The sequence below is a fragment of the Oncorhynchus keta genome, chromosome 12, assembly GCF_023373465.1.
Source record: "Oncorhynchus keta strain PuntledgeMale-10-30-2019 chromosome 12, Oket_V2, whole genome shotgun sequence".
Classification (NCBI taxonomy): domain Eukaryota; kingdom Metazoa; phylum Chordata; class Actinopteri; order Salmoniformes; family Salmonidae; genus Oncorhynchus; species Oncorhynchus keta.
The window spans coordinates 31488183-31500138 of NC_068432.1; the positions used below are offsets into that span (position 1 = coordinate 31488183).

The 11956-nt window shown below is 41.7% G+C and overlaps 2 protein-coding genes and 1 long non-coding RNA gene across 3 annotated transcripts; 2 read left to right on the forward strand and 1 right to left on the reverse strand.

Annotated features, from left to right (window-relative positions):
• Nucleotides 1–991: 991 nt before the first annotated feature.
• Nucleotides 992–2058, forward strand: shisa2a (shisa family member 2a). Its single transcript, XM_035782597.2, has 2 exons — nt 992–1277; nt 1483–2058. Exons 1-2 carry the CDS (start codon nt 992–994, stop codon nt 2010–2012), a joined length of 816 nt encoding a protein of 271 aa, XP_035638490.1. The 3' UTR covers nt 2013–2058.
• Nucleotides 1079–5827, reverse strand: LOC127906320 (uncharacterized). The gene is made up of 3 exons (XR_008060889.1): nt 4253–5827; nt 2481–2545; nt 1079–1222 (listed from the first exon to the last, which is right to left on the reverse strand). It is a non-coding gene; the product is annotated as an uncharacterized LOC127906320 (long non-coding RNA).
• On the forward strand, nt 3084–10581 carry LOC118391322 (probable ribonuclease ZC3H12B). The gene is made up of 6 exons (XM_035782598.1): nt 3084–3512; nt 5845–6641; nt 6784–6923; nt 7300–7534; nt 7620–7726; nt 7824–10581. Exons 1-6 carry the CDS (start codon nt 3315–3317, stop codon nt 9266–9268), a joined length of 2922 nt encoding a protein of 973 aa, XP_035638491.1. The 5' UTR covers nt 3084–3314; the 3' UTR covers nt 9269–10581.
• The last annotated feature ends 1375 nt before the right edge of the window (nt 10582–11956 follow it).

Below are 11956 nucleotides of genomic sequence, written 5' to 3' on the forward strand. Positions count from 1 at the left end.
TACTGTATCTACTGCTGTACATATCATTCTTAGTATATATTTCTGGTCTATATACACAGCATGCATTTGGATTACTGATACAGTGTTATTTGGGTTGTTAACTGGATTTGTCCTAACATTCCTGATTTCTTCTTTTTTTAGTATTGGATTATTATTATTTGTGTACTTGTTTTACATTTTTACTGCATTGTTAGGAGTTAGTAACACAAGCATTTAGCTGCACCCACTGTAACATCTGCTAAACTGTGTACGCTACCAATAACCTTTGATTGTAGGTTGGTTATATTATGAGTTTTGATGGTGTATGACAGTTGAAGTAAGGTCATGAGGCATTTATAAGTTATATTCTTCAAGAATCAGAGGGTATATATCATTAATTTTAAAGATTGAAAGTCTACATTGTAGTATCAAACACATGCTCCCTCCCTCCCTCAACTCCTCACTTATTTTTGTTTGCACTGAATGCAGACCTCTCCATTTTCCCCCAACAACTTTCCAAAGAAATATGCAAGGTAACACATTACACCCAGACCTCACCTTACTATTTTGAATATCTAATTGAGTAAGGCTGGTTGAATCTGAATGAACATTTAAAAAAAATCTCCAGTAGCCTATTAGCCCATATAGTATTGTCTCCTTATCCAAAAGTGCAGACAGGTCTTGGCCTGGGGCAGGCCTACATGAAATTAGCAAAGTAATGTATCAAGCCCCTCCCATATTAGGCACACAATAGGTGTGAGGGAGGGGGGCAGAGGATAAAACAGAAGTGAAATAGCCACATACTCACATTATGGTCACAGATCTGCCTTGCTTCACCACTTGACCATTGACTGGATAACATCACTTTTTCATTCATTGAATTGTTGTTGATATTTCATTGACCATTTTCTTCCCAATTGTGAGCATGTCATTGGGCTTTTGATTTGAACTTTTTGAAGCTCCAAACAGCTGTTTCACCAATTGGGTGTGAGGGTTTTTCCTGTCATACAAGATGCGTTTTTTAATTGCTTTATATTTATTTTTCTCTTTGATGCACAAACATATTGTGGCCAGCTCAGGAGAGTATTGCCATGGCTGGTCCGACTCTTACAAGATCTGGCACAAGGGCTTCCAGTGTCCAGAGCAGTATGACGGCCAGGATGCAAAGTACTGCTGTGGGACCTGTGCTCTCCGCTACTGTTGCACGGCGGTGGAGGCGAGGCTGGATCAGAGCTCCTGTGACCTGGAAGAATTTTTTGAATTTGAAAACGATAACACAATCAACATGACACCAACGGGTAAGATTTTGTGTCAACATTTTCTATTTTTGGTTTATTCAACATTTAAAATGTAATGGCTAAATGATCTCTCCCTTGGAAAGGTTAAAGCATTTATGTTAAAAGTAAATAGCAGGCATAGTAATTTTGGTTCAATGTATACAATTCATCGATCGTGGTTTGTGGTTCAGCATTTACAATTTGTTCTATCTTTTTTCCCCTCCAGTACCCGCCTACTTGCCATTTGTGATAGTTGTGAGCACATTTCTGTCCTTTGTGCTACTTGGTACCATTGTATCCATATGTTGCTGCCAGTGCCTAAAGCCAAAGGCACAGGATCGTCAAAATGCATCAGCACCCTTCCAGACCAGCCTTTTGGAATCTGGAGGGCCATCTCCAGAGAGCATGACTCCATCTCGCCAGTCTAGTTCCAGCTCAACAGGAAGATCAACATTGGCACCCCCAAGACAACCAACCACCTCCACTCCTGGCACTGATGTCAACGTAAACATGTATGTTGCGCCTTTGAATAATGGATACCCTGTTTCAAGCACACAGTCTAACCAGTATGTGCCTCACCCGCAGCCCCCTGGTCCATTCTATCAGCCATATCTAAACTATGGGATGCCCCCAGAGCACACGTTGCTAATGGCTCCATTCTTAGATAACCGCTCAATGTACGGACACCAACTGGTCCATTCCATCCCTCAGACTCCAATGCACACAGAACAGTTGTACACAGGTGTCACAATATGAGGCGATTACTCTATGGACAACTTTTTGCCACATGACAGTCATTTTTTGAGTGCCCACTTGCCTTGTCTAAGAGTTATTTATGGAATGTTTATTATCCACTGATTTCAGTGGATATCAGTGTAAATAAAATGTATTTTTAAATTTTTTTTGTCTTAAGTCTTAACTCTGATCCTGTAATAAGGATTCCAAACAGTCTAAAATCCCACTGTACTATAGTGACTAATACATAGCATGACAATCATCCCATAGGCCCATATTGTCAAAAGGAGCCCTACTCATGATATTGCAAAGTTAATCATATGCTATTTCGAAGACACTTTTTACGTATGGGTACCACGATAGAATGCTAAAACAATAGCCTTCCAATGTTTTGGGCTGCAAACAAGCTTTGTCTTCAGGATGGCCAGAAGATTTGGAGTTAAAGTCTTTTGTGATGTATCCCAGATGTTTTCAAAAGAGTGTACTTACTGGTGTGTGGGGCAAAACAGCGGGAGGGAAGGACAATGGACGGAGGTTGCAATCTCTGAATAAACCTAGGTAAAGAGGGGATTGTGGTAATCTCTTGAAAATGAGTTGGGGGAAGTGAAGGATAAGTACATAGGAGGGCACAGCTTGGGGTTCAGGGGATGCGCAGATATTCAACTACCTTATGACAGTCATTAGTGTCGAGGCTAAAAACAGTTTTACATAGGACATTGTGATACAGTAGCCTAGATAATAAGGAATGGGGGGTAGTATTTAGTAAGACATGCACATTTCAAATGATAACAGCCTGTAGATGGAATGCCCACCAAAACAAGAGTTATGATATTTGAGGCCATGTGAGTCTGCTAATACTTTTTAAAGTTTGCTGAAAATAAATAGCCAAATTGAATGTGCAGTTAAAACAGTCTGTGTTGATTAAAGTGGACTGACTTTATGAGGTGGTAATTCCTTCTGCAAATTCCGTCTGCAGATAATCTCAAATATGATCCTCTATGCAGCGGGATTGCAAAAAGACGACCTGGAACGGCCCCAGAATGTTTATTTTTAGTTCAGCAGACATTGCACGGAATCGGCGTCAGAGGGCGTCCTACTTGTTGCTAAGAGACAGTATGTGGGAGGCTGTCAGAAACGATGAAGGGAGGGGATGATGAATGATATTTAGCTAGCTGTAATGTTCGTGAATAGACTGTAATAGCTAGCTAGCTATATAACTTAAATACATCTACTTTACTACATTCTGAACAAAACATCACAGCTAAGCAATTCGTGAGACAGCTGAGTGCGTTGTATTCGTGAGTCGTTGATTTATCATAATAAATGGTTTTGGAGCTGGCAGTGCCCGCAAATGCAGGCCCATTGCTTCACCGCTCCATCCAGCACATTGAGCGTATTTTCCGGGTGAGGGTCAGCTACGGATCCGCTGAGTCAAACTGCGACAGCGCAAATGTCAGCACCAGCAATATAATCATAGTTCGTGTCGGAGAGGGCGAGGAAGATGACTGCACCAAGGCAAAAGTATGTAACTTTTCTGGGACGTTAACATATGCTTTGTGTTTAACAGCCTATCTATCTCTGGACTGGAGAGTAACGTTCGCTAGCTAGCAGGCTAATGTTTGCAGCTAACTAGTACTAACGAAGGTTAGCCTATTAAGCTCATCTGTTATTGTAGTGGAGTTGGTAACGTCTGACTAGAGTTACATGTCCTTTTTGTTTTCAGTCTTATGTTGCTAACGTTAGCTAGCTGGTATACGTTAACTAACGTTACTGCTACATTCTTAGCTAACTAGCTAATAGTAGCTAACGTTAGCTACTTCGCAAACGTAGTTAGCTAGTGCTATACAACTTGTTTGAGTATTTTTTTTGTTGCTCTGAATAGATGCCATTATTACAGTGCCAAAATTGACCTAAATGATGTGGTTCATTTCTGTTGGACGCTTTTCAGCTAATGTGTTAGCTAGCTAGCTAGTGTCTACAGGTCTCGTAGAATGTATGCACACATGACTGTAAGTCGCTTTGGATAAAAGCGTCAGCTAAATGGCATATATATATATATATATCTCATCTAGCCAACGACGTTAACGTTACCAGTAATGTATGGGAAATATGATCACAGGTATTTATTTCTTTGATATGATTGTGAGCTAGCTAGTAGTATTAACTAGCCCATCTAGCTACCTTTTGCACGAATGTTTCTGAAACGTGATGCCAAATAAACTCGTAGGATCTTGCTATCTATCTAATCAGTATTAGCTCACCTTAGACACCAATGAATCCGTTCTAACGTTCATTCTGTAAGCAGCACCAGCTACGAACATTTCCCACTAATGTTGCAAACCTCATCATAGCTACTTAAATGACCCCTTATTTGACATCGTTTTGAGTTACTCATGGTGTTGTGTGCTTTAGAGACCTATTACTGCAGCATATCTGTACTTTGCAGCTTCGCTGTGGGGCCTCAGCATCCATTTACGTTTCAGCTTGACCAACCATCTAGTGCTTCTGAAGGCACATGTTCCACTTGTTGCTATGAGACAGGGCTGCACAAGCCTGTGCATGTGCAGTGCTTTAGTCTTGTGGCCTTGCTGTGCTTCAGCCTGTTCTGTGGAGGGGGGAAAGGATGGGGCTTCTTTGCTGTTATGCCATGTAATGCCAGGAAATTCCAACACATCATTATTGTTGTGGGGGGTAGCTACCAGGTTTCCTACATATACACAAATGTCTTTGTGTTGATGTTGTGAGGGCATCTGAAAATAATCTGCCACTTTTGTTATTGAATGTGCTCATCTTTTCCCAATAGGTTATTGTTCATATAATGTATAGCCTAGCTATATTTGTTCTAAGGATCAAGTACAGTAGTTTCATTCCACCACTTTCTCAGGCCAGATCTACTCTATTATCTTGTGTTTTCTATAGAGTCTTGACTCACTTTCTTTGATATGAGGTGGGGAAATAATTAGGCTCTCTATGTAAGTCAATAAAACCTTTAGGCTCATCATAAGCATAAGGCTCATTATATTATTTTTACCCTTTGATAGAAGAACACCATAGAAAGACTACTAGAGATGGACATTTTCTGTTTTTATGTGATTATCAAATATCTGTTTTTCCCTTAGCTTTGGCTCTTGACAATGTGGTGGTTAGGATACAATCTGTATAAAACTGGGCAAAATATGTAGCAATGTACTCAATTAATGCTTTTGTTGTGTTTGTTTCTTACATTGATTTATGCGCCTAATATTACTAGTGTTTTACATTGTAAATCTCATATTTTGAGGCATGCTACGTTAACCATGTTTGCCAGGCTGCCTAGAGAAAGATGGACTGTGTTCTGTTCGTCGTGACTGCTAAAAAGCAGTTAGCTGATGACAGGGCTGTGTTGCTAGGCAACCCATTTCATGGGCTGAGCCTCTTGAAGCACTAATGGAAGTAGCTCTCAATCTACTATCTGCAAGACCTGGGGAAGTACCGGTTTCAGGAGCACATGCAATCCGTTTCCATTTGTTTTAAAGCACTTGGGTCTGTATGCATATTTATTGTTTAAATGCTCATGTAATCTCATGCATCTCAGCCTTTACATTAAGTCAATGACAATGGATAAGATTTATATTTTATTTGAACAGGAACAGATACAATTAACATTGACACATCAATTTATTGAAGAGTCTGGTGCATTGCACCATTCCAGTTTTTACATTTCATGGGGAGTTCAGGGACCTTAGATTTCCTCTGAGGCCATACTTAACATTTACACATGAATTAGACATGCATTTAATTTTGTACTTATAGACAGGGATGACATTTGGCCAGTTTGGTGATTTATTGACAATTACCCTTTGTTTTCCTCCAGGATTACATAGTGTCCTTAATTTCGCCAGCTCACCGAAAGAGGGAGCGTCTAACGTTGGCTTTACACATACAGCTGGCTGCGCTGAAGTCAGCCATCGAGTATGATTCTCAGGCTGTGGTGGAGGTGAGGGAGCATGTGGTGGACATCTCCGGTGGCGAGAGGAACGTGATGACTGCATGGTCGATGGTGGAGAAGATCAAAATGGAGAAACACCCATGCAGGGAAGAGGCCCCTGAGCTGACTGAGGCCCAGCAGCCCAGTGGGGAGTCTGAGGAGGGAAGCAGCTCAGAGAGCGAGTCAGAGGAGCAGCATCAGCTGCAGCTGAACAGTGGCGGCTGTAAGAGGAAAGAGTCCTTCAGTGCCACCAAGCCTCACCGGCAGCTCTGTCGCTCTCCATGCCTGGACCGGCCCAGCTTCTCCCAGAGCTGCACTCTACCAGAGCTCCGCATTGAAGACACCAAGGCCACTGCAGTGCTTAAACATGCCAGTGACAAGGAGTACCAAACCAAGATGGAGTTTGCCTTGAAGCTGGGATACTCAGGTGAACAGGTGGAGACCGTGCTGAACAAGTTAGGGGCTGGTGCCCTTATCAATGACATTCTGGCTGAGCTTGTAAGGCTTGGTAATAAAGGAGAACCGGAGGTTCAAGCCAGCAGTAACACCGGCACGTTCGTCTCCCGTGGAGGCCCCTGTGTCAAAGAGGCTGTCAGTCCAGAGGTGTCACTTGAAGATGATTCTGTGGATCCTTATGATAATCTCAGGCCTATCGTCATTGATGGATCGAATGTGGCGATGAGGTAAGTCTCTATTAGACGCACACAATCAAAACAAATCTCGCCTCATGCAGAATGTTCTGAGCCATCTTGTTTTTTTTATGGCTGTAATTGAATTAGCTTTACAAGCAGACCTTTTACTAGATTTGGTTGTGTTGTTTTGTAGCCATGGAAACAAAGAGGTGTTCTCTTGCCTTGGTATCCAATTGGCTGTTGATTGGTTTGTGGAGAAAGGACACAAAGACATCACAGTGTTTGTTCCTGCCTGGAGGAAAGAGCAGTCGAGACCTGACGCCCCCATTACAGGTACTAAAGCTCTACTTCAATTAGCCACATTAGACAAGATGTTTTCTAAAAAGTGTCTGTGTTGGGGGAGGGGTGGGGGGTATCTGTGTGTGTGTGCTTTTTTAATCAACATGTTTGGACATTGAGCTCCATTTTCCCCGTGCAAAAAAGCACGACCCACAGTTTGAAAAATAACTAACATTTTAAGTATATAATTCTGAATGAACAATAACATGAATTTGGATAAATGTTTATCCACAATTAATTTGAGTTTGTGTTCAAATGCAATGCATATGAAAATGTCAATGTGAAACCACAGGTACATAGGCCTACATAGTTCTATGTAACAATTTGTACACTGCTGTTCTTCACTGATTTAATGCTTTTCTTTTCACAGACCAAGACATTTTGCGGAAGCTAGAGAAAGAAAAGATCCTAGTGTTCACCCCATCTAGAAGAGTCCAAGGAAGGAGAGTGGTGTGCTATGATGATCGCTTCATAGTGAAGCTGGCCTGTGACTCTGATGGCATTATTGTGTCAAATGACAACTACAGGGACTTACAGAATGAGAAGCCAGAGTGGAAGAAGTTCATAGAGGAGCGACTGCTGATGTACTCATTTGTCAATGATAAGTAAGTAATCAGAGCCCTCAGCGACTTGGGTAGGGAGTATAATTAACTACAGAATGACTAAGCATATTCTCCTTTTATGTTTCAGATTCATGCCACCTGATGATCCTTTAGGAAGACATGGTCCAAGTTTAGAGAATTTCCTCCGCAAGCGTCCTGTTGTTCCAGAGCACAAAAAGCAACCCTGTCCATATGGTAGGTTGTCTCAACAAATTATGGTTTTATTTTCGTGGTTGTACTGCTGATGTCAATATTGTTTAACTTGTGCTCTCTTTTATATCACCTTGAACAGGGAAAAAATGCACTTATGGACATAAGTGCAAGTACTATCACCCAGAGCGTGCAAACCAGCCTCAGCGGTCAGTGGCTGATGAACTGAGAGCGTTTGCCAAGTTGTCTGCTGTAAAGACAATGAGCGAGGGGGCCCTGGCCAAGTGTGGCACTGGACCCACCACAGCTAAGGGGGACAGTGGCTCTGAGGCTAAACGTGTGGCCCCCAAGCGCCAGTCTGATCCCAGCATCCGCTCAGTGGCCTGCGAGCCAGAGGAGAGACTGTCTGCTGTCCGTAAGCCTGAGGCAAATTCTGTGCCTTCCCTCGTGTCTGCCCTCAGTGTGCCCACCATGCAGCCTGCTAAGAGCCACGGGGCTGGTGCCTTGAACACTCGATCAGCCAGCAGCCCAGTACCCGGCTCCCTCCAGTTCACCCACAGCTCCCTGGAACACATGTCTAGTGTACAGTACCCACACCCACCCATCCTAGTCACCAACAGCCATGGTGCTTCTGTCACTTACAGTGAACAGTTTCCTAAATATGATTCTGTGAGCACAGACCATGGATACTACTCTATGCTTAGTGATTTTTCTAACATGAGCATGAGCAGCATGCACAACGTGGACAGCTTCTGTAGCATGGAGCATGAGCATGGGATTTATCAGCGAAATCCCAGCCAGCATTGCCCTGAGCCCTGCCTCAGCCACTCGAACAGTGACTCCTTCTCCTCTTATGGGGAATTATACATGAGCTCAGTGGACAGTAGCCTGGATGAGAGCATAAAGGGGCAGCAGTCTCCTGCACAGAGCAGACTCCAGGCCTTCTCCCATGGGGGGTTCCACCACGAGGCCCTGACCCGAGTGCAGAGCTATGGCCCTGAGCAGCCTAAGCAGGGTCCAAGCAGGAAGCAGTCCATATCCCACCTGGCACCGCATGTCCAGCACCCTGCTGTTGGGGCCAGGTCCAGCTGCCCAGGGGACTACCCCTTACCTCAGAATGTCCTCCCGTCACAGTCCTCACAACCGGGACGCTCCCTGGGCATGACACGCATGGACAGCATCTCAGACTCCAGGCTGTACGAGAGTAACCCCATGAGGCAGCGGAGACCCCCACTGTGCCGCGAGCAGCATGCCAGCTGGGATCCGCTGCCCTGCGGCAGTGAATCCTATGGATACCACTCGTACCCCCTGAGTAACAGCCCGATGCAGCCGTGTTGTGAGCGGGTGATGGTCCGCAGCATGCCTGACAAGATGGAGCAGATCTGGAGGTCTCCGTGGGAGAACCCGCCTCAAGCCGAGCACCAGGAGCGCCATGTCATCCCAGAGCACCAGTACCAAACATACCGCAACCTCTGCAACATCTTCCCTGCTTTCGTGGTGCACTCTGTCATGGAGAAAAACCCTCATCTAACGGACCCACAACAACTCGCTGCTGTCATTGTCACGAAGCTGAGGTCTTGCCATTAAGTGTTTTTATTTTATTTTTTAAGCTACAATTGTCTGAATAGTATTAGTATTCTATATTTGAAGTTATTTGATTGTCATCAAAACAATTTCTCCTCATGAAATTCAGAAACCCAAAATCATTATAATCAAATGTAAGGGAAACTTTGATTGATGGTAAGATTATGTATTTGAATTTAAACGTAGTCCTCTATCATTTGATACAGTGAGGAATTAGTTCACTATACCTAGATAATATTGTGCATATCTGACACTGATGTAAATACTATGTGACTTTGTTGTTTATTGTGCAATGATTTGTGGTAAAAGACAGAGGGAAGTGAGTGCAACCATACCTCAGAGCATGAACTTTTTAATGGCCTTATATCTGAATGACCTCACTTCTCCAGTCATTGTTTAATGGATTTCAATGAATATCCTTATGTTGTTGAGGTCAGTCTCTTTTGCTTTTTAAATGTTAAGCACTGTAAGTATTTAGAATTATATATATATATTTTCTCAATCTCACTTTACAAAGCTACTATTTTGGTAGAACTTGTGAGTGCACGTATATAAGCAAGCCAAACTAGAACTGGGAAAGATCAGACTTAAAACACCTGTGCTCATATGACACATGAAAGCCATTTCAAAGCTGCTGAAATAATGCCAAAAAGATAGATAATTGACCTTGTCATTATAAAGCAATTATAGTTTTGAAGCAGACAATTGATTGGATAATAGTGTAACATCACACCAGTGTTGTAAGCCTTTCCTATGGTATATTGTATGGCTTGCTGTGTTGATTAGTTACATTAATGTAACTGTGTTACATGAACATTATTGGAATCATTTTGAGCATGTGTATATATCATTGGGAACTGGCATGTGACTTAATGGCACTTCCATTGTGTCTAACATGACTTATTTGTAATTACTAAGGAACTGGTGAAGTCTCTTTGGCAAAATGCTTTAAAGAAAAGCATCCATTTCCTTATTAATGCTGAGTGACAACCCATATAAATTAACACATGTAAAGAAAACAAAAAAAAACATTTCTGAATGTTATTTGCCCAAAAGAATTTTGGGGCTTTGTTGACTTTTGTTTTTTCATGAACTAAGAGCAGGCCATGTTGGGCCTGTTGTCTCTTCATGAGAAGGTGTGACACACTGCCTAAATGTTTCTTCCTGTGAAACACTCAGAATGCGAGGCTGCCGTCAGGGTTGTTTCTGGCATTTGGCTTACAGTTTGCGTGCCTACCTTTCCCCTCACTACTTTCCATCGTGTTTGAAAGGTTTCACATGATGTGAAATATGTTGGTTATAATATCATTTCTAAAGACTTATGGAATTGTTTCTTTTCTCAGTGAGTAAAATATGATCTGGAATCAAGGACTGGGGCCATATCTAATGCACGTTCATATTTGGTTTATTTTTGACATGACGTGCATGTTTCATATTTTTGATGAGAGTAGAAGAGCCCCCCATTTTGAAGTGCCGCAAACAACAACGCCTAAAATGTCTAGAAATGACCTTTGTTTGTTGATACAAATTGTATCTTTCTCGATTGTAAAATATATTTATGAAATGTACAGTATCATTAAGTTTTAAGGAAAAAAAATACAATGCCATAATGTTTGTGACACTGTGTGTCACTGGGAGTAGCCCATTGGTATGTACTTTTTCTTACTGGGCACAGTAGTTTATTTACAGGGACACTTATGTGCTACATGGAAGTGCATAGATACCCTGTGTGCAGCTGTAAGCATCGTGTCCTTTCTCTGTGTATGTATTAATACTGAAATGACCACTCATTGTACCGTTTCAATGCGCTATTTAACTTGTTGCATCAATGTTTTTTTGCTGTGTTGTAACCCAAGCAGCTTGGTAAAAAATGTGACTAACTTTTTTATCCATATCTGCTCTATTCCTGTGTTGATACCATCTATATTTAAATGTATTGACATATTGAAAAACATGCCAAAACTGGTTAACTTTTAATTGCTGCACAGAAAACTGAATAGGTTGCAATGTCAGTCATATATGCTTGGGTTACGACACCTAGGGGGTTATTTATTATACTTTTTTAAAAATAATAATTTGACCCATAATACTATATTCAACTCTTAGGCTACTGCCACAGTAAAGTCGAGTGACTGTGTCAGTATGATTTAGTATTTATGAGACCGCGTCAATGACCTCTGATTGGACATGGGTAAAACCCATGGAAAAATATTTGATGGATAACCCCCTTTTTTGGTGACAAGATTATAACTATTGATTTGTGGTTTACTTTAGAAATCTGTGACTCTCACCAGTGGCACTTGATCTAGCCTTAAGTATTTTAAAGCATGTGAGAGTATATTGGTTTAAATTCTATTGTTTCAAATGAGAAATTATATTTTTGCTGTGAGCCTTTGTAATTACATTTGAATTTACAAGATAGGCTTGTTTGTGATGACTGACTGATTTCAGTCTGATATTGGTGGTCTGAGCAACTTGCAGTTGATTTTGTTGGAATTGAACACAGCAGGTAGATGTTTGAAAAACTACAGAAATTTCCAATGTGTAGATTAACCTTGAATTGTGTTCTAAATATATCAGCTTACCTGAAATGGTAAATTCTCATACACCCACAATATAAATTCTCAGGTACTATGAGATTTACAAAAACAATATTGATGTGTGCTATTATGAATGATAAATGCGCTTACC